At 32.8% G+C, this 24,118-nt stretch overlaps 1 protein-coding gene across 1 annotated transcript; it reads right to left on the bottom strand.

Annotated features, from left to right (window-relative positions):
• Nucleotides 1–881: 881 nt before the first annotated feature.
• LOC130621301 (adhesion G-protein coupled receptor G2-like) lies at nucleotides 882–4,734 on the bottom strand. The gene is made up of 7 exons (XM_057436602.1): nucleotides 4,723–4,734; nucleotides 3,989–4,565; nucleotides 3,563–3,797; nucleotides 2,952–3,220; nucleotides 2,534–2,600; nucleotides 2,044–2,433; nucleotides 882–1,742 (listed from the first exon to the last, which is right to left on the bottom strand). The coding sequence occupies exons 1-7, from the start codon at nucleotides 4,732–4,734 to the stop codon at nucleotides 1,703–1,705; spliced, it is 1,590 nt and encodes a 529-aa protein (XP_057292585.1). The 3' UTR covers nucleotides 882–1,702.
• Nucleotides 4,735–24,118: the final 19,384 nt, after the last annotated feature.

Genomic DNA, 24,118 nt, shown 5'->3' with positions numbered 1-24,118 from the left:
TCTTTTTGCATTTTTTCTTTTGCAAAATGTTTCCAATAGGCAAGTACGAAAACCTTTATTAGGTCGAAGGGTTTTTTAAAATAATCTGGAGGGGTTAACTGGTGGTATCTGACTTACTTTCTAATATGGATCAATGCGAATTCTAGTAAAGTTTGTTTTGTTTTTTCTACCTCTGATTTCTTAAGCTATTAGAATGTTTAAATGTAAACTGAATTTGTGTGTCATTAAGCAGACATTTCTAAAGCAAATCTTTCGCTGAACAATCTTAAATTGCGAAGGGCGCAAATCCTGTGACATTTAAATATTTTGAAACATGGGTTTTATGGAGAAAATATTTAGAACTGGTACATCGGGACGTCGGGAAAAGGTTTAGGTTGATTGGACAAGAATAAATAAAGTGAATTTGCTTTTCTTTCAAAAGTTTCGAAATTTGGTGTTACAGAAGCGTGCATGTTAGTACTTGTGATTTCGACAATACAAACATACCAAATTTTTTGATTTTGACGTTTAGAGCAGGGAATGGGGTTAGTAAATGTGAATCTTTGATCTAGCGTACGTTTTTCGATTTGCGAGTCATCCCTAACTTAACTACTAAATGTTTTTTATAATTTAATATTTTACAATTTTAAATGAATAGATTGCTTGCAAATTAAAAACAAATATTTTTAATATATAAAAATAGACGGTGGTAGACAAGCGAAAATAAATGGGAAAAATGCCAGAAGGAGGCATTGCTCAGGCTTTTTTCATGCCAATACGACGCAAAAAGACAACATTAAGATGTATTTACGATATGTGTATTTCTGGTTCCTTTTAAAATTCCTTTCAATGTCTAGACAGGACAAGTTAAATTTCTTTTAAAAAGGTATTTAAAAGACCAAAAGATATCTTCATTACCGTACTACAAGTTCACACTACTTTAACGCATTAACTAATAAGCAGATATTCCATGCCCATAACATATGTATACTTATCTAGTCAAAGTGTACCAATAAATCAGGAGGCTAGATAAACAGTACCGTGCATATTTACTTCATATAAACGTTAGTAAAAGAGATGATATCTATTGGTGAACGTGAAGATTTGGACCAAAGACCATTGGATTTGAGCCTCAATGCTTTGTCAACTGACCCACAGTGAAGATAAATTGCAGCAGCCTGTCCTCTCACTACAAAATCTAGTTCAATTCTGTTACCGGTTCGACCCCATCAAGGTAGGTTGTTCTATGCACAAATGTATTTTTGGAAGAAGGTTAAACCTCCTTGGTTTTATAAAACACTTTGTAGTAGCTATCACCAGGTTGAAGATGTCTAAATGTATTTAATCACTGTTTAAAGACTTTACTAAACTAAAGTTTAGAGAAAACTGAAGTTAACTAGCGAAAGTGCATATCTGACAAAAATGTTTCACTTGTGGTAAGTCCTAAATCCACTAATTCTGGTCTGTAACTCGAAAAAAATCAAGGTAGGTGAACAGTAGCCGGAATGGTGGAGGTAAAAATAAAAAGAAAATGTGGTAAATTAATTGTTCGTGTAAATATTTACAATTATTTATCTCAGAAAATTTGCAAAAAAAGTGATACTTATGTACAATAATTAATTTTATATATTAAGCGTTATCGCATCAATTGGTTCTCTAGAAAACATCTACTCTACAAACTTCTTCTAAAGTTTGACTGCAGACATTGCATTGACTATGTAACCTACTTCATTTGACACCTTTTTCTCATTTCCCATGTAGCTCTATAAAACGAAATGACAGGAAAGATAATAAACATCTAAATAAAAGCTCTCTACTGCTGTTTCAAAAGTGTTATAATGGTAAGCAAACATGAAACATGTGAATTGTTATAGCAAAAATAACAGGTAGTTTTGCGGTCTGTAAGTTCTAGTAGAGAGAAATCAAACGAACAAAGAACAATGTGTTGTGTCAGAAGAAGAATAGAAAAAGTAGTAGGTCAGGAGGCAACACAACGATGATTATATTCTTGTCTCCATAAAATTGCCTGCGTTAAAACAGCATTAAATAGAACAACCTACTTACTCTATTACACAAGCAGATGAACAACCCTCTTTCAAATTTGTTGCAAAACACCTTCTTATCTCTACTCTGACATGCTTGTTAAACACCACAAAACAAATAAAGATGGCAAATCCTTGCATGGAATTAAAGATACAAAACAACCAATGGAATACAACGCGAGCATAGCCAATAGCAAGAACGCCTGTGACCCACGTTAAACCAAGAATCGTACTGCATATGATAAATCGAGTAATAACAAGCTGGAATTCTTTTCTTTCTTTTACTTTTAAAATCATTTTAGGTGTTCTCATTCTTACAATAGAAAGTCGAAGTATGAACATATTACTAAGCAATATAATACACGAAGGTAATAAGATACCGAAATAGAATGGTTTGCCATTAACGACGCATCTAAAAAAGAAAAAAGAAATGGCTCGATATAGAACAAAATAATTTATGATGGATAAATGCAAGAGTTTATACTGAAGCAGTATTAGAAGAAATATCTTACATATTTTCATTTCCAAATGATTCTTTAGATAATGCTGCCGATATTGAGACAATGATTAATGGCAAGCCTAAAAGTAATGGTTGATGGGTTTTATTGAATTTGAATTTAATTTGTTTCTTTAAAGTCTAATTGCATTTTGAAATAAATCACCATCCAAATAAGCCAGTATTTGGATATCTAAATTCGTATAAAATCAGTATATAACACTCTAAAATCCTTTTTATTCTTTTCTGAAATTAATTTCGTCTGGTTTGCCAAAATTCTATGGTGTTGTGTAAAAGAAATTGTCTGCATAATATATGTGATTTTATTTAGTTTCTTTATTTTTTCCTTGCATTTTTTTGAATGGATTTACTTCTTGAAGATCTTCATTTTATAGACCATGAAAAGCAGAAATATGGAATAGAAAAACCCTTACCCCAAGCGAAAAATGACGCTTTGCAGAAGTCTTTAGTCGAAGATCTTGCTATCTTAAAAGAATTTGCAAATCGTATATATAAATTATATCCTTCGACAGCCATCCACATGAATGTAGCAAGTAAAAAATACTGAATGAGTCCTGCTATCAATTGGCATCTGAAACGGAGTGATGTTTTCTCAGCGCCAAGCAAAAAGCAGGAAATGGTGAATAATAACGACACGCACAAGCTTATCAAGACTTTACAAGCAAACATCCTTCTTATTCTCCTAAAGGAAAACAGTGTTTAGTTAATTTCCTCTCATTTTCAAATTTTTTCCCCTTTTTTTATACCCATTTGATATATGTAAGGAAAAAAAAAACTTCTAAAATAGTTTCCCTAAGCAAAGAGTTTGGTGTAACCGGGTTGAATTATTTTCTATTACTTTCTTTATTATACTTCTTTATTTAGCCCCCCGTCTAAAAACTCCAGAATTTAATACCCCCGGGGGCTAAATAGAAGAATTGCGGTACCCATGCTTGCTCAGGTTGTATAAATCTTTTAAGTATTATTAAAAATAAATAAATAGATGTCTTAATTAACAAAGTTAGAAAAGAACAGTTCGTGTTACCTTAGTGAGAGATAAGTTAAAATTGTCAACACCAAACCAGCTATTGATATACTGCAACCAATCCAGGTTGTTAATGTTAGTGCAAATGGATTGACAAAATCTTGATTTACATTCATTATGAGAGCAAAGTTTGTTAAATGATTACATCTGCAGTTTATGTAGCCTGTTTCATTTGAACTGTACCTTTCGCATCCTCTTTTCGACCAACCACCAGGTATACTCATGGTGGAAGATTCTAAAAACAATGGGAAAAAATGAATTATGTGTCTGATTCTTAAGGTGGAATATGTAGTATTTATATTAAATTTCATATTTATTATTTATAATAGTATTTTTTGTCCAAATCATTGAGTTGTTTTTTTCATGCAAGCTACATTACCCACATCGTGTTATAGACCTTTACAAGTTTCATATGCAGCTACTTACTTAAGTAAAAGTCCCAAAACATACAATCGGTCTTTTGATGTGTTTTCTGTCTTTCTTTGAACTGTATGAGAACATGATTTGCGAGATTTTCCACTGATGTGTTCAAAATACTTGCTGAAAATACAACATTGTTGTATACCATCTTTGATTGGTGGTCCTTTCCAGTCGCCAACTGCTTCAATTGAACATCATTTAAAAATAAGTTGTCTTTGGCGTAGTAAAATGATGTGACAAACGAATTTTCTTTTTGGACTGCTTCATGAGGTATTTTAATTGAAGCAAGCTCTTCATTACTCAGAATGCTCCTTGGTTCGATTCTAACTCCACTCGTTGTGTTAACGGCTGTCAGATATATATCTTCCTCTTGCACAGGAACAGCAATAAATGCAATGTTCTTGGTTGATATGTTAAAGTTTGATTCATTTCCAGACCATATTTTACTCAAATAGGTAGTGGATAAAATCTCTAAATTTTTGATAAGTTTTGTAGATGATTGAAAGTTTAATTGCGCTTGTGATATGGTGCTTGTATTGGTATCAAGAAGCTTGCTTGCTACGTGTATCAGTTTTGTAAAAATCTAAATTAAACGAAATAGGTGTTAAGGAAACGTTAATTTTTACCGAGGGAATGTCAATATTGTTGAGTAAAACATTAAAAATGAGTGATGCTGAGCCGCAGCAGTATGCAGTTTTTGAGGACAGGTGGATGTGTTAAGATTATGAATCCTAGATTGCGTAATGACACATCCTCTGCACAAGTCTTGCAGACTGCTACGGCCCTGTTTCCACGTTAAGGCAGCTATATCATAAAATACAATAGATTAACTAAGTTGGTCTAAATTGTTTTCACCTCTTGACCATCATCTATCGAATGATCTGAACTTTTTAGAATGGCATCCACCAAATTTGTGACAAGGTGTATGTCATTTGGTGAGGCGGGGCTAATTTCAAACTTTGATACAATATCGTATAACACAATTGACATATTTCTTGCACTCGTGCAATTGCTCATATAAACTTCAGAACATATATCCACCTAAAGTATAAAAAATAAACCATATAAAAATAGGCGAAATCGCATCTTTTAATACGTTGCATGAAAAATAGTTTTATCGTACCTGGGACAAATCTTTTAAAGTTACGTTTACACCTGTTGTTTTGAAGTTGTTGGACTGGTTTTGAGAAACAGTTACTGTACTGATGAATGAAGATTCTCTTGTTGCTCTAGGCGAGGTTTTTTCTTCCATTCTTTTTGTACTTCTAGAGATAGTGAAATCGTCAAAAGATGGTGTGGTCCACGAAAACGTTTTTTCGCTAATGCTTGCAGCAGTTGTTAGAGAAGTTGGAGCAGACGAAGAGAAAATATGGCTTCTGGTTGTTGTTGTCAATTGCAAAGAAGAAGTGGAGGATGTTACATCTCTAGAAAAGGTGGTGTACTCTATAGAATTAGCTGTTGTTAAATCGGTAGCTTCCAATGATGAAAATGAAATAGTTTGTTTATATCTTGTAGTTGCTTCTGTTGCTGGAGTCTCTGCATGAAAAAGAGAGGCAATGACAAACTTATAAAATCATAAATAAGCTGCAGTTGTGTTATTTCTTTAGTTGATAAAACAGCACGAAAGTGTTGCAAAGCAAACGAAATAACTCTGAATAGCGAAGAAAACACCCCACTCTAATCTTAAACACTTTCTTCACAGCATGGCCCCGTGTTCTATTAACTCAACCAGGGTACGGATATGTCAGATAATATCTTCACGATCTTTGTTAAAAGTTAGGCAAATCAGAATATTTCTTGAAATATTAGTCTCATGACAAAAGCTTAATTGTACAAATTTTCGCGGGTACGAAACCGCGGGATTAAAGTCACGGAATTTGGATATTGCTTGTGTTAATTTAATCATATAAAGGAATTCAAGGTTCTCCAGAGTATTTAAGACACACTTTTTTATATACAACAGCAGGGTTAAACCTTTCAACAAACAAAGCAATCGGTGAGGAACATGATTGAATTTTTTACACAAACAGAGAAGAAGGCAGATAGTAAAAACCGTAGTAAAAACAGGAATTATAAAAAAGGATTTTTAACTTTGCGACACTTTACTTGTTGTTTTCTTGTTGTTAAAAATAATTTAAATTTCATGACTACAAAATTAACTACAATGGAAAATTGATTTCGACTGGGCTAGTAAACACATGAATTTTGCTTTCACAGATAGGTAGGCAACAAATAACCTTGTAAAATACAGAAACATCGTGTTGCTAGTAAATAGAAATGCAATTCTCGCAAATTTCGCCTTGATAAAATCAGTGACCATATTTAGAATGGCACAAAATATGCATTTGGTCTTTCTCCCTAGAAATTTTGAAGGAAATGTTGTCAACATTTAGAACAATAGCATTTTTCTGATTAATACCAAAAGTTAACTTACGTATTTTATTACAAAATCGACCACCATACCCATCAAAACATGCGCAACGCCTTGTTACGCCATCTTCTGTATAGCAAATGCCACGCCCACACGGATTAAACCGACAAGTAACACAATTGACGTCTTCTATCGTGATTGATCGGATAGCTCTTCCTTTTAGTTTGCTGGGTGTTTGACATTTGCCAAACACTTTGTCTTTATGTTCCATTGGTATCAAAGAAAAACAGTCACAGTGTAGAGGGTTGTTATCCAGCCTAATAGTTTTCCTTGTGTGTAATAAGAATGCTAAAGGGAACCTTCTGATTTTGTTGTATTCCAGTCTAATTCCACCTTTTAAAGGAGCTGCACCTTCGATTAAAGTTTCAGGAACTTCTGTAATCTCATTACGCGACAGATACAATTCGTTTAAACCATACAAACCGTAAAATGCTTTCGATGCAAGGTGTTTAATTTTGTTGTTATCCAATCGTAAAGTTTTAAGATGCAATAATTCGCCAAAGGCATTTTCACTTATTCTCTCTATTTTGTTGACCTGCATGTTGATGATCGTGGATTTAGGTGGATATGTTTTGGGGACGCGATTTAAATTCTGTGCCGCACAATTTACCCCAGTGCCTTGGCATGAGCTGCATGGACATGTGCTTCCATCACTGTGTGCAAAGAATACAAACATTGACATGGCATGTAGCAATATTACGGTCATCCTGAATAAAAAAATTCAACACTGTTCTTCCTACTTTATATACATGTTGTGATGTTGTTTTTGCAATATGTTTTGTAAAAAGCTTTCCCATTGTTATACCTGGTTGCCACATGAGTTTTACATCAAGATATAAACAAAGCACAAAAAGGAAAAATCAAACCTACAGAAGGCACATATTTTTAAAAATTATGTTACAATTAAGAGTGTTTAGTTTAATGTGATGAAACTTTGTTTTTATTTTTGTTTGGAAACAAACAGAAAACATAAAATATTTGAACGTAATCATCTAACATATAGAAACCAGGTCCAAAAAGAAAACTCATTAGTCATTGTAGGACAAGAGCACGCTTGTTTTAATTAACATTCCAGTATACATCGCTTGTTCTTTGACATCTTGAGGTCAACATGTTTTACACATAATTAGGAAAGTCGATATTTTCTAGTTTAATGTATATGACAACTTTGCATCACTAAACTGGCTTATTTATCATTCATGTTTTTCCGAAACAACTCATGATGAATTATGATGCCCTTTGGCGCATAGCGGACCTGAAATAAACCCAATATTGTTTTTCCATGTTTTAACTATTTAGATTAGAAAATGTATCAAAGCAGTTCCTAAACAGTTCCTACGCCTTCATAGAAACAAGATTACAATGATATGACAAAATATTTGCTACTAAAAATACCAACAATCAACAGGACAGTTTTACAACCAATGCGATCGATTAGTAAACAGAAAAAAACACCCAAATCATAGACAAGAAGTCTGTCCAATGATGCTGTCGACTTTTAGTCCGGGATTTTCCTTTAGAAAGAAGGAACTTAATAGAAGAAAAATAATCAATAAGTATGGTAAGATGACGAGTTGGTCATCTTAAAGTACTGCTCACCATTGTGTCATTAAGTATTGTAATGAGAAGAAGAAAACGATCATACAGTCTTAAATACAAGTACATATCTTAAGTTAAACTTTTTTTCAACATGGTTATGTTACTGAGAGAACTCCACAAAAGTAACGACAAACGAAATATTATAGACTTTTTAAATGAATTTCTTAAAATAATTTGATTACCCTCACATTTGGCTGTTACAATAGGTGTAGCTGTAGTATTAGCCTTATTCATGTCGCGGGGGAATGGTGACGAGTAAGGCACTTGTCGGGAAAAAAATAAACATAATGGTAGTTGTCAAAAGTAAATAAGGCGTTATTCTAGGCAAAAAGGTTTTAATAAAGCAGAAAAAGTATTACACACAATGGTTAAATGGTTTTGTTCCTCAGCGTTGTACTTTAATAATTATAACTCGACAGATTCAAATAACGAGCCTATGAAATACTATCGTTTACCTCGTGATCCAGAAATACAATCAAAGTACAAACAAATTTTTAAAACATGTGGTATAAATTTTACAAAGGGACATATTTGTGCTGTTCATTGGAGTTCTGGAAAACGAATGACATCCCCTGATTTACCAGACGTAGCAGTTCCAGAAGAACAGTATGAGAAGTTACATCAAAAACTTATCACTGCAAAGGACTTGCTATCTTCTTATAAAAATCCGTCTCAACAAATTAAAAATCGATACAAAAATGCTAAACGAAAATATGAAATAGCAACTGCTTTGATCTCCACAACACCTAAATCAAGTAGAACACCACCAACAAAGAAAAATGAAGACAACACAAGAAGACCTAGAACACGAACACTATCTAAAAAACAGTATAATCGTAAATTGGAACTAGCTAACCTAAAAATTTCACAGCTATTAAAAGACCTCAAGGATGCTAATTCTAAAATTTCAAAACTTGAAGATGAAACTATTAAAGCTAAAAAAGAAATACGCAAACTAAAAAAAATGAACTCTATCATAAACAATAAACTAAACAATTCATATCAAGAAATATCTGATATGAAGAAAAGAGAATTTACTTACACCAATTTAATAAAACAGCCAACTACCTTTCAATACCTATGTGGTTTGACATTAGAACAGTTTGATATTATACTACAATGTTCTCTACCCTATATTCACTTAATTCCTTACCCCGACTGTGTTGGTAATAATTCAAGAAGAACAATAGATACTGCCACTGAACTTTTACTCATATTAACGATATGTCGTCATGGCATCCACCATGGAATAATGGGTTTTATGATTGGAAAATCTACAGCGACTGTCCAAAGAATTTTTATTGGATGGGTGATTTTCTTATCGACACTTTTTAGCCAAATTAATTTAAAACCACCCTCTGGATTCCTTCTGCAAAAGATGCCTGATATCTTTGTAAAAACAGGGCATGGTTTAACAGATTTAATTATAGATGCTACAGAATTTAAATTCCAAAGTGCATCAAACTTCGAACTCAATTCACTTATGTTTTCAAACTATAAAATATGAATATGATTTTGGTTTGGCTCGGTTTTTTTTTTTACTAGCAGACTTAGGTTTAATTTCAGCTAAGGGAACCATAGGTATTGACCCTTTTTGTGATCTCCTGTGCCACTTTTGAATTTGTTGAGTACATGTTAGCTCTAACAGTTTTTCTTTGGTATCGTAATAGTGTTTTAGGAACAGCAATAGGGCAAGTACATGGCAACATAGCCCACTTAAACCAACTGGGCAAGAACAATGTGCTTTCTGGGGAACTGAATTTTCAAATAAAATGACTGCTGGTCTTATTTGAGTAACATAGGATTTTTTAATCATTCCTTTAACATAAATTTTATCGTTATCTTTTATTGTTTTAACAGAAACGATTTTCCTGCTTTGCAACATCCCCACTGCTTTTTCTTGCTGGCCTTTACTTCCCTGAGATTTATTTAAACAGTACGTTTTGAACACTTCTTCATTTATCGTTGGATAATTATGCTCATCGCTGTTCCATTTGGCAGTGACAGGGGGTATATGTAGTGGGTCTAAGCTACAGTTAAATTTGTATTGTCTTTTGCACTTCGCTTTCAGCCTTTCATAAAGTTTTGGATATAGGCAGAATTTTCTTAGTTTTATTTTCATGTCATCTGTAGTACCAGAGCAATGTTGGCCTATTTCTTTTAATTTTTCCATGCATTCCTCACGAGTCAACGAAGAAACGGTTTCTTGGTTCATTTTTATAACAAAATTTCAAATTTTAAAGCATAAATAGTTGCATTTTAATTCACAAGTAAGTAAGGTAGTCAACTAGTTACAGTTGTTTACACTTAAAGCTACCATTTTGATTATTTTTTTCCCGACAACGCGGGAAATCACTGCCTGACCGCGTTACATGAATAAGGCTAATGTTTTAAAAAATGAGAACTTTACGGTTTAGAAATGATAATTAATGCTATAGGTGAGAATATACCAATTGGAAAACAGAAGATTGGGAGCAAGCTTATAAAAACTATATATGGAATGTAATAAGAAAGAAATAGAAAAATAAACTAAGGGTTCTCTAACCTTGTCCCCAGGGCTCTTTTTCTCTTTCTGACAATCGCGGACCACAACCATATCGACCTAGCTTGTATAACAAAAAATTTAGGCAGGACTCCGACACATTTCTTAAACTGGATAGTTCAAAATCACCTGATTATGCTATAATGTCTTTCAGGTGGCGACTGGGGCGAAAATGTTTTTTGACGATACTTAATCCTGTTCAAACCGATCAAAGCAAAAGAGTAGTGATGGCTGCCTTGAATAAAGTACGGCCGCTACTACCGGTAATCTTTTTCTTTTGTGGTAGATGAAATAATAAAAATACACTGGAAATAATAAATGAAGCGAAGATGACTCATGATAAAAATAAAACGTTTGTTTCTATCTGTTTGTAGCTGAAACTAATTCTCAGCAGTTGAAACTGGAAAAAAAATTACGTAAATACTTACAGAAAAAGAGCTGACATAAGCAGAAATTCATTGCAGCCATTTTGTTTCTTTTATAACGTGCTAATAAGTGTGCCAAGTTTGATTTCATTTATAAAACTTATCAAAAGTTAGGGAGGGTTTCATATTATGCTCGAAAAAGCCCGGACCAAATAGGGTTATTAATTTTATATGAAAGAGTTCGGAAAGTTATGTAGGAATTTTTATATTGCTTTCAACAATCTTGAATGACTCTTAAGATTTTGGACATCAAAATTCTACCAGCTATGGATACAATCATGAGCTAGCTCTGAAAGAGGTGTTGTATTTGACAATTTTAGCAAGGGGTAAATAATTTTTTACCATTCAATTGGGCGCTTTAAACATCGGTATACACGTTTGATTATACGTCGACTTAAAAGTCGGTATACACGTTTGTTTACATGTCAACTTAAACGTCGATATACACGTTTGATTATCCGTCGATTTAAACATCGGTATACACGTATGTTTACACATCGATTTAAACGTCGGTATACACGTTTGTTTAACGTCGATATGAACATCGGTATACACGTTTATTTACACGTCGACTTAAACGCCGGTATACACGTTTGTTTACACGACGGTTTGCTATGAAAATTGTGGGTTCACTTGTGCAGGACGTATGTGTGTACTTTTAAAATGTCATGACAAACCAACATGTAGGTCGAAATGAAAACGTCTTTATTATAAACACAAATTGAAAATGAAATTATTAAATTATTATAATAATATTATAAATAAATTATTAAAGTCTCATTCTTGTCATAAATGCAATCCAACATAATAGGGTTATATATTGTTCATACAAAGAAACAAGAGTATAGTGGAAAAATTATTAAATACAAAATAAGTTTATAAATATCACATTTCACTGCTCTCGTGGGTTACGTCTTAGGGGTCGGTTACATGCATTGGAAGTGAATTTCACGCCGAGTTTAGATTTTTAACCGAGTTGAAAAGTTTTTTGCGTTACAGATATCAAAGATATGCCAAGTAAATTATTAGCCGAAGTGAATTTTACTGAGTTTTTTTTTCGGGTAAATGTAACCGACCGCCTAGAGATATGAGCAATACTGAGTTTTTTATACAAAAAAAAGTCAAAAGACCAGTACCATATTCTTGAACCTCAGATTATTCTGAGAGGGTTTATAATATTTCCGTTTTAGAAATTGAGGTTAAATTCTACAAAAAATCTTCAAAAGGTAAATAATTCTGATGCTGCTGTCTTCACTCTAAATTTCTGTCGACTCTCATTATGAGTTTTCGTGAAAGGACCAGCTATGCTACAAATTTGAAATCTTTTTTCGGCTCACATTTTTCCTTTTCCTCTTGTACATTCTTCTTGTGTCCTTTCAACAAACCAAAGAAACCAAGGGTTGAAGTATTCGAATCCTTCTCACTTGCGTCGTATTTTTTAGGTGCAATGGAGAAATTTGCGCTCTGTACTTGTGTCATATTATTCATCTGAAACGTACAAAATTTTATGATTTATAGTGACAAAATTATTTCCTGGTTGCCCTAATAAAAACGTTTTGCTATTCATGCTTCATGTAAAACGTTTATATAAGAGAAATAATAGGAACATATAGGATATAGGAATATAGGAACATATAAAGAATTATTTTAGGCCAAGGGTATTTGTCCCCCTCCCCTCTCCCACCAAACAATTTTGATACTTCCCTTTGCTTTTAGGTGACCAAGAGTCCATTTTGTAAAACTTTTCTACAAACTACGGTCTGTTTTGCAATGATCAAAATTAATACATACTTGATTTATTGAATCAATTTTTTTCAGTTTCAACTTCAATGCGTTGGTGAGGTGGTGACTGTTGAACACTTGCGTGATACAAATTAGTATACCCTATAATAAATTGAGAGTTTTCTAAAATTATTTTCTAATCCAACTAAAATCGACATTTAAAAAAGTGACGGCATTAATTTTTTAAAGTGTTGACAAACAAAATTCCTAGATTATCTGTTACCTAATTGCCAAAATTCGAAAACATAGAATTTTCTTCAACAATGCCGCACTGCGGCATACGCCTCCAGCGCTTATATTTTGATAAAATTTTGCAGCTACGCGCAATAAAATCAATTTTTGATAACATTTTTAACCTGGAATGTTTAGTTTATTTACCGTGCAAATATCTGTCGAAAAGGGGATACTATTTATTGTAATTGTTAAATTTAAAATTTTGAGGTTAGCTATATAACTTGTTGTCGGGTGGTACGGCACTACCAGTTGTTAATACATGTTCAGTTTGAATGAAAAAGAAAACATGAGGGGAGAAGTCGATAGTAAGTCATGGCCAAAGACATACTTGAGTTGGTTGGATAATAGCTCTTGTTACTAGCCACCATCGTTGTTCATCAGGTCCAAAAATTGTTACTGCGTATCCAAAACCAAGAAGAATTAGCAACACTAACAAACTACGCGTTGTTTTCCTAAAGTAGTCAAAGCATAACAAATTTACTGAACATCTTAAGATAAGATGTTCTTCAGCAAACATAAGTGGGCAGTACTCTATCCAGTTTAATTGAATTTAAATTGCCAAATTCGAATGTTGAAAGAAATCTTATTTATATCTTATAGGAATAAATCAAGTTATTAGAAATTGTATTTTCCCTTGACCTTTTCGTTGCATCCCCAGCACACAAGAGATAACGAGAAGTTGTATAGTCTACAACAGAGTAATCACTCACTTAACTTTGATCAAATCTGATGATTTTTCCGTCTTTAATTTTGACACTATCAATACCATCAGATAAACTGTAATTGTCATATTTACCTAAAGATAATAAAAGGAAACTCAAAACAAGGAAACCATCTACGATAACGCAAAAATAACAATGAAGAGCATAAAAAAATTAATATTACCAGCAATAGAAACATCACTGGTACAACAATGATATAAATGTACGGATTTCCTTCACTCTGTGAGAAACAACTGGAACAGAAAGTATGATGTGATAAAAACATGCAGACTCAATATGCATCCATATAGACATTAATATAATACTAGTTATTTAAACCCGTGCAAAAATCTACTTACAAATTTTTTAAAGTTTATGTTGCTTCATATCACAAAAGGTTTGTTAATTTCATTTAACAGACTGCAAATAAAACATTTCAAGCAACGTCAACAACAACAACAATAACAATGTTTAATTTCCAGTGACTTTCCCGTGAGCTAATGAAATCACTTTATTTTATCGCGTGATTTGTTAAAGCCAGTTAAAAACGTAAACAAAACTTTTATGACATGCGGAACATTTTTTAAAATATAATCCACTTTGCCCGTCACAGACAGGCGGACACACTCTTCGTATTATTTTATAAACTAGTTGATAAAGCCCGGGAAAAGTCCACTGAGGCAGGTAAAAATGAAAAAGAAGCGTCATTTGAAAAAATAGAAAGTGTCATTTAAAAAATAAAAAATAGAACCTTGTTTTTACGTTGCCTCTATTGTATATAGCTTAAACTGCTGATCAAGAAAATGTATATGGTGATGTGCTTTTGATGAACCGTTAATGAAATATAAGTTTTTAAAAATTTTCCTGACGTCAGCAATGACCCGCCAAAACACAAATTTTTTTTGACTTGTCAGCAAAGTCCCTTATGAGAGTACCAAAAATTTTTCCTTCGAAATTTGTATACCCGTTGCCTTCATTTTGTAGATCTTGAAACGCTGATCAAGAAAATGTATATGATCAAGTGCTTTTGATGAGCGGTTAATGAGATATAAGGGTTTAAAAATTTTGCTGACGTCTTTTTAGCAATTTGTATACCTGTTGCCTTCATCGTATAGATCTTGAAACGTTGATCAAGAAAATGTATAGGACTGTTTACTTTTTACAAACGGTTGCGGAGATATTAAGGTTTGAATTTTTTTTGGTGACGTCGTCAATTCGTCCATTCCGAAACGAATTTGGTGACCCAGGTTTGGGAAACTTACCTAAATTGGTCCTAGGTGGTCCCTAGTTATCCACGCGGTGAAAAATCATTGACCTCGTTTCCAAGTTATTTAGCCTTACAATTTTAGGTGCACTGTAATGGCTTCATTAGTTTAATATAGAAGGATATTCACGTTAAAGTAGTGTTATTGACGTCGCGCCGTAACGTCAGGAAACTTAACATATTAGACATGCATTTTTTGGCAACATGAAAGGAAAATGAACACATCCACTTTGCCTGTCACGGACAAACACACTCTCCGTATTATTGTAAGAGATTAAACCTTGACATAATGAGCACTGGCACTAGATATGTTTAGAAGAATCAGTAATTTGTTCTTTTTTCGCATCCCAGATGTTTTTTATGAAAAAAACGTAGCTTGATAATATATTTTGTAAACATTTTGCCTCCTTCTTAAGTGCTTTTTGAAAAAAATTGACAGTTGACTTACATTTCTTGGATCTTCCCTCGTGGTGATTTATATATCATAACAGGTGTGTAGATACCCCAAGTAATTACAGCCGGAAATACTAAAACACGAAAGAAATATTTCTTCAAATCGAAATATTAAATACTAAATGCTACACTAACCATATTTCTAAACTTACTTAAAGTTAATGCAAAACATCTCTAATTCGCGCACTGTGTTAGGTAATAGTAAAGCTGCACTCGATTTTAAAAAGCAAAATAAATGGTTTTATCGACAACTAATATATACTGTTTCACAACATAGTCAAAGCTGGAAGAAAAAGAAGAATCAAGGGTTGGTCTAACGATTTCTTCTTAAAATAGCAATCTTCAAGTTTTGAGTAACTGAATTAAAACATTCTTAACCTGAGTACAATAAAAGGTTGCTTCAACACTTGGTTGATTGTGAACTGATTGCTTATATTTTTACGCTGTTGTCAGTTTTTTAAGTTGAACACACTTTTGCCCTTCTAATACATTGCAAAATGTAACACCAATATGTAAAGAAATTTTACGGAAACAGAAATCATACCGTAAGCAAATATGACATAGGTCCAGACTCTGTGATTTGTAACGAACACAAAGTAAAATTGGCGAAACTGGTAAAATCCTTCACAAAACATCATGAAAACGGTAACCAAGAAAAAATAATGCGCGAAAAGATCAAGCACTGAACAGGTCGCCTAAAAAACAACAACAATGAAACTGACAAATGTATTCGCGAATCTTTTGCAGAGTAATAAATGACTAGTCGTTAGCCCGCCGAAGAATCCACGGGTTTTCCGATACTTAGATTTTTGTCCGGCGTACGTATTTTCCGCATCGTTATATCGTACTTCTGTAGCGTTAACCCTATTCGGTCCAGGGGTGGAACTTTTTACAGAAAAAAAATCACATTAGTTTGTTTAGCTAAGATTTAGCTTGAGGTGATTGGAGGTTCCAACTTATAAGCCAAACTCTGGTTTGAACATTGTTTTATATTCATAGTTGTCAAAATTGTAATCTGAAGATATGTTAACAAAATCTAATATTTTTTTCTGCAGTATTAAAATTAAAATGATCGAATAAAGATGAAATCTAGTATGTATTATAATCGACACTGCTGTTAACAACTGCTGGTTGAACTTATCAGAGAATGCAATATTTATTACCTTATTAAGATGAGACTACTCGGCGTGGACTTAATTTTGGCGAATGAATGCCTAGAGTGAAGTTTGCCTAAGCTACTCCTAAAGAGTTCTTAAGAACTTAGTCAGCAATGTTCAACCTTTATCTTTTAACAACAGCAATCTGTCGTCTATTCCTACCTTTGTGTAATCCGTTGAATGTATCAGTGCTATGTGAACGGCATCGAGCAGAAAAAAACCCAATACCAGGAATCTATGCAGCAGGAACCTATTGTTATTCAGCGGTCTAAGGAGGATACAAAATTACCTTATCATAGAAATTAGTAATTGATAAATACTTGGTGCTTTCAGATTATAAATGTATAACATCATAAGTTTGGAGAATGTGTTTTGCGGGTGGGTTAGTTGAACCTTAATTTAGTAAAGTAAATTTGAATTTAATCGTAGCATAAAAAACAAATTGTACTGAATGCAGCGCAAATTTTTGTTGGAAGAAGTACTTACATCAGTGCAAATATGAACACTAAGCTTATAAAGCAGACTGATATATCGACATATCGAGCAGATAAAAGTGTCGTTCTAATCAACTTTCGAAATTTGGTGTCGTCTTCTTGTTCTTCAAGGTCCTACAACACCAAAAAATCATATAATTACATTTGTGCGTGAGAGATAAAACTATATTTCAATGTTATGTTAACATGATCTAAATAAGCATTGTTAGGGTCTGTTCGTATGGAAAGTATTTCCTGGGGAACCAGCATAATGTTTCAACATAATTAAAATTCGAGATCTTAGTTTGTTAACAAAAATTTAATAGCGTCCATATAAAAAAACATTTACCCGCCTACCGAATTCTTGAGAGGGCATGATCGAGACGTCGGTAAGCGGGTAAATGTTTTTTTCATATGATTAATTCCTAGGTATGTGACATAAATTTATGTCCACTTGTATGATTTCTAATTATTAAAAAACCGAACAATATACTTTATCGTCAAAAACAATAGACGCTTGTCACACAGTATTTCTCACGTGAGGAAAAGTTTCTCTCCCATGCCATGTGAACAAAATGTATGTATATTCATGCTGAAACATTTTTGCGCTAACCAAGGAAATATTTATGATATGAAAGTCCTTTAAGCCAGAAAGGTTTCTTGTTCCATCAACGAAAAACACTTACTTCACTTGTAATTGTAGTTTCGTTTAAAAGCAAAGCCGCTCTACGTTTTTTCGAATCTGCATAAGATAGGAAAACACAGTCTCTTTGGTTGACATCTTCCCAATGTCCAGTTTCATTACATTTTCTTGTGACGAATGCTGTAAATATATATAACATATATTTACAATGTAAACAGGAAAATGATTACCTTCTTAAATACGAATATTTTATAAAGATACCCAGTCTGTTACATAAATCTCTGTGTTTAAAAATTTGTTTGTACTAGTGGATGGCCCGTGCAAAAATCCAAAGGTACGTCTGTCCTTTTCATACCGCATTGCGTGCTTCCCGCTACTTGCAATACCATCTTGCATGACAGACGTATACGGTATTATAATATAGATTTATTTCACTTCTTACCGTCGGTATAGAAAAAATACGAGCTGCAACGCATCATAGCGGTGGTGTTGCGTGGGGTCGATCTCCAACATCCCCAAAACCGGTCAAAATCTCTTTTACAACTTCCTGAAGTAAAAGGGAATGTTCATTGGTCATTGGTAAGAAAAGAAAATTCTTTTATGTATGTTTATATTAAGAATGTATGAGGATACATTCTGTATTAGCTTGGTATTACCTTCGTCTAGCACATTGTACTGAGATAAACATCTTGCTTTAAATGTATTAATAAGTTTTGAAACTTCTTGAATAATGTTTTGTCTATCCAAACTATGCACAGGAACTGAGATCTAAAAGAAAAAAATATAGAGGGAATTTTCACGAAAGGAATTGTAAATGACGAATTCAGCGGCGAATTAGCTGCGAAATATGATTTTTGATTTCTACGAATTTAAAATACTGAATGTAAACACGCTTTTGGGTATCAATAACAAGGCAGTTATTTTGAATTCTTTCCAGTAACGAGTTGCTCTAAGAATAAACACTGAAGATTGCGTTCTGATTAGTAAAAAGTTTGCAGCGGAATAATTCGACACAAAAAAGTAGAAATTGTGTCTGTCTTCATCGAAGCGAACAAATATATCACATATATTCGCCGGTGAGTTCGCCGTCTAATTCACTTCGTGAAAATCTCCTTAACTGAAGCAAAAAAAGAAATTTGGCTAGTAGAAAAATTAACAAATTGAAGAAAATCCAACTATAACATATTGCCACATTAGAAGAAACCGCTACAACATTAACAGCAACATTGAGATCCTCCCTCAATTTTTGAAACAACTCAGCTCAAATGTGTACCCAGCCATACACAGGTCTGAGGATATTTTGAAGAACGTAATTTATTTTACCATTAAAAAGCTCTAAGCTAAACTTTTAAAAAACGGAGATAGAGGTAAAAAAAGACACATTCTTCATACTGAATGTAGTATCAATGTAGTATACCCAATCTTTTTTGGCGGCCTCTTTGTCATACACTAAATTCTTCGAAATGTATCGGAATGATATCAAATACGGGGGCAGTACTTACACCGTTTCGTCATTTAAGCAATTAGAAGGAAACAATATTTATGTGTAAAGATAACTAATCCCACTTTTTTTCAAAGTGATATAAATGTAATGGTTATGTTGATTTAACCTTTTGTTTGTTAAATCACTTTTGTTGTTTTATTTCAGGTTTTTTATAGATATCCTGAAGAAGTTAATTGTTGCGAATTAATTTAAAAAACAAAGAGGCTAAGCTGAAAAATAGGTTGAAGAATAAAATCACTGATCAGAATGAAATGTTCCCATTTTTTCTCTAACAAGGTTAAGAAAAATCGGTTAAATATACTTCAAGGCAACACAAATTGCATTCCTGGACTGTATACTAAGTTTTAATGGAGATGACTTTTTAAATTTGGTTTAACCTCTTTTGTCGTTCTTCCTAATTTATTTAATTGATCCAATTAATATATGCCATTTGTCCTGAATAAATAAAAAAATAAATAAAATTGCACTTGTTTCTCGGTAGAGTACGAAGGTTTATTACATAACAGGAATTTGAATCATCTGATATGCTAGTGTATAAATAGGCCTAATACCGATCTGTCTTTTTTATTTCTCTTCCCAATGAATTAGCACATTTCTCTTATGGAGCTGATTGCTACAAGAAAAACGTACCTTAAATCTTAAGTGTAGGACATTTATTTCAAAAAATTATAAAGTAATATGCCATTATCAACTGTTTATAATATTTGCCAAGACTTTCGAAAACATGGCAATACGTAAGAAAAGTACGCAATTTCCTGCGGGGAAAGATTAACTAAATCTTCTCTTCGTAATTGTGCCTGTTAACTGTCATTACAAAACAGCGTCAATTGGAAAGGATAAAGCTTTTATCAAGTAAAATAGCCTCATAAATTATCCAATTGGTAGTGCTCCTGACAACCCTGATGAAAATTGGCTACATACTCGTTTAAATTAACACAACTTTTAGACATGGAAGACTGTCTATTTCTCTTCCAGTCCCTGATAGGATAGTTATTAAAGTTGCTTGCACCCGCTGGCTGAGCGTTACTATGTATGTTTGTATCAAGTCGTGTTTTTTTTCATGTTAGCCACTTCGATTTCGAAGCATTGTTATCAATGCAGCTTCTGTGTTCTGAATGTATACTTTAGGTATAAGTTACCAGTACCTACTTAACGTCCTCGGTGTAACATAAATGAACCGTATCTGTGGTAAAGCCACTTGCTAAACATATCTACTTATTGGAATGAACCAACCTTATGATTTCAAAACGCACCCAACTAGCTATAAATTTTTTTTAAATAAATGCATTGTAAAATATGGATAGAATGTAAAGTTTTGAATTAAATTGATAATATCAACTCACAAGCAGGATGAAGCATCCAATGACAAACTTCACCTTTGACATCTTGTTACTTTTTAACAAGTCAATTCAACATGTCGCCTGTACAATGATTTTTTTATTTCATAATAGGATGTTAATTTAAAAAAAAAATAATGATTTCCGCTATGCCATTACTGGAAAATAACAGCATTCCTTTTATCATTGTTATTGTTGCATTTGTTGCAATTTATATTGTTACCATGTTCCTTTTCAATTCCTCACTACGAAATTCCTATTGTTTCTTTACCAACTACCAGCATTTTACTAAATAATTAAACAAAACCTAAAATTTAAATTGAAGATCCCTAATAAATCTGCTATACCATAAAAAGAAGAATAAATTTAAATTTTAAAGTAAAATAAAAACATTAAACATAATATGTTTATCACATCTTTCTAAATAACATGCTGTTATATCAGAGTTAATGACTTCCGGGATAATGTCCAATTAGAAAGAAGTATATTCTCTTGATTAGCATTGTTATTGTAAAATATATTCATCACATTTATCTTAACCTAATCCGATTTAACACAATGTTTACTGTAACCGATCATAAAACTTCAACGTTTGGAATAAACCTTGATAATTTAGAAGATATCTTGATTTTTTTGCTACAGGAACATTTCTGTTATTATTGAGTTTTTGTTAAACTATTATTATATACCCGTAGACAAAGTTACATATTGAATATGCTATGATATTCCACCCGCATTACGGAATGGAAGTAAACAATTTTATGTTTATTTCGATCGTTCAAATCGTCAAAGCGTTATTTCTTTTCTTTTAAACTTTGAGGCGAGAGTTTAGTAAGTCTAAAAACGCATTTTTTTTTTGAAAACAAAAGTTGAATTGCGTTAAAAAAGTTGTGAGAAAGTCCACATAAATTCCTGTTGTCTTCTTCTTTCTTAAGAACCAGTCGATGCACATAATAAAACAGATATAGATGCCCATTTCTGTTGAATATGTTTAAGAACTTCAGATAAAAAAATAGAAAGTTTATGCAATAACCTCGTCTAGTAAAACGCCTCGAAGACAAAGCAAATAAAATGACAGGTTTAATTGTAGCTTAGATCCTACAAGTAGGTGGTTTATAGAAAATGAAAATCGACCTACCACTTATCAATGAAGATATATTTAAGTACTACTGTAAAATGAAAACATATGATTGTTTAGGTCAGTAAGAAAAAGCTGTTACACAGTAGAAATACAGTAAAATCTAGTACACAATAAATGCACATATGCAAAAGCCATGGAATTGAAGTAAAGCCAGCAGAGTTTTTCTTTTCAAAAATATGTAGCTACCCACAATTACTCCAAAAAAGCTGTTTATTTGGTGCAAGTGGGTTGTGTTGTCATTCTAGTTTTGTAATTCTTAAATTGTTAAATTCGATTTTAAATAATGAAAATTTTCAAAAAGATTGTACGTTTAAGAGCCACAGAGCTTTAAAAGAAAATAGTTGTCATATACGTTGACTTCGAGAAACTAAAACCGCTGGCCAACCTGTATTCAAAAGCGACCAATCTCGAAAGCTGCTAATAAAACGTCATATATATTTTCATACATAAACCTTTCTCTAAGAACTGGTCACAATCTTTTTTGTTTTTCGGCCTGTTCAACGTGACGCCTAAGAGCAGAATATGCCTGTATTGAAAACCCACTATCAGTCATGATTTTGTTCTGTCGTGGATGTAAACACCAAATCACAGCGTTTTGGCCGATCTGTTTGCAGAGTAAACTTAAATGTTCAACGTGAACAACTTTCTCTTTTCAATCCTGCTTTTGTATCTTGCCTGCTTCTCAAGTCAGTTTGAAAATAATTCTGTTACTGTCTAGTGACATATGTTTGGTGATGGTGTGTTGCAACAATCAGAATAAGGAATCAAGTCAATGTAGGGCATGAGACAGTTCTACAGCTAAAAACTACTATAGTAAAGCCGTTTTAGTAGTGATCACCATGTTATTTATCCGTAACTAATCAATTTCAAATCTCAAACCGGTCTATTTCAAATTTCAATTAAACAATTAGAACCTTGTGAATGAAAGCAAGTGAAGGGAGATTTTAACTTTTTGATGATGTAACAGTTGCAAACCCAGGATGCTAATAACCGACATACAAGGTCGAGTACGAAAACATGGATTAACACGTATCAGAACTGAGCAAAGTTTAGAGAGATTTCTTATATATAAAAAAGGTTATTTGGGGTTAATAAGCTCTCGTATCATTTGTAATATTGACAAAATTACTCTCACTATGGAAGCATGTTACTCCTACACCACTCCACAAGAAACAAAACATATTTAACAGCGCATATCTTACAGATTCTCCCTGATTAAGATTTATGGATAAAAATCATAAAAAGTGTTCACTGTTACGTAATTAAAAAGTAATTTATTAAGCATTTATACTAAATGAATGTATATATATTGTGAGATAATTTTCTCCATTTAAATTTCATCGTTAGTTAAACACGCTGTCTCCATGCGCGGAATCAACCTCTCTTCGGTAGACAGATCGGCCCAAAAGTAGAGATTTATCATGTTGCGGTTGGTAATATCTGAAATACATAGAGACACAGAAACACTTAGTAGCCTGTTTGCTCAATATTGTGCGAGAAGGTGCTCTCAATGCAGTATACTTCCGAAACTCGAAACTCCAAGAGGCTAAAAAATAATTCGATTTATGGAGTGTTCAAGTTATAGTAACATTTGATTTTTGACAGATTTATGGACAAAATTACCAAATTTCAACTTACCCAAAGTTTTTTATTTAACTGAAACAAAAATATAACATCTTAAAAATCATGTCTTGCGCTTATAAAGAAAATTTGTTTGAAAGGTTTTTTTTTAATGGGAATTAATAGTATTTTCATAGACTTTGGACGTTCACGTTATTGAAGGTTTTTTGGCATGTCCACAGAACCAGAATCGCTGTTTGAATTAAAAATTAACATTGCATCTTATTCAGTTTAAATCAGTTCAGATCGATATACCATTGTTATTCAAAAAAAACACAATATCACATGATAATGACATTACAGTAGACGTTCATTAATTCGAATGCCACTTAATTCGGACTTTCTGTTATTTCGAACAAATTGCCAAGTCCCTTGTGTTTGGTTTAATAAAGTCTTATATTTTGAGCTCCTTAATTCGAACTCCACTAATTCGAACATATCGCTAATTCGAACAATTTTTTAGTCCCAAGGCTGCATTATGCTCGTTAATTCGAAATTTTGTGTCTGGATAAATAAAATCCTATGGGAAAATAAGAAAAAAGGTTTTAATTTTTTTCATTGCATCACTGGTGGCAAAATTTCTTTCAATTTATCAATTAAATTGGCATTTCCAATAAAATGAAGTTTACAAGGAATTTAGAGGTCTTGCCCATCACCAAGCAAACAACGGTAAAAGATTTTTATAAAAGTTGTAGTAAAGTCGTAATAAACTTATATTAGCATAAAACCTTTAAGCGTTTATTAAAATTCTTGTTTTTTCTGAACTTCCGATTATCCGAACATTCGTTAATTCGAACAAATAATTTAGTTCCTTGCGTGTTCGAATTAAC

This window comes from Hydractinia symbiolongicarpus, chromosome 12 (genome assembly GCF_029227915.1).
Source record: "Hydractinia symbiolongicarpus strain clone_291-10 chromosome 12, HSymV2.1, whole genome shotgun sequence".
Lineage (NCBI taxonomy): Eukaryota > Metazoa > Cnidaria > Hydrozoa > Anthoathecata > Hydractiniidae > Hydractinia > Hydractinia symbiolongicarpus.
The sequence above is the reverse complement of the archived record's forward strand: the minus strand, read 5'-3'. Positions and strand labels throughout refer to the sequence as shown.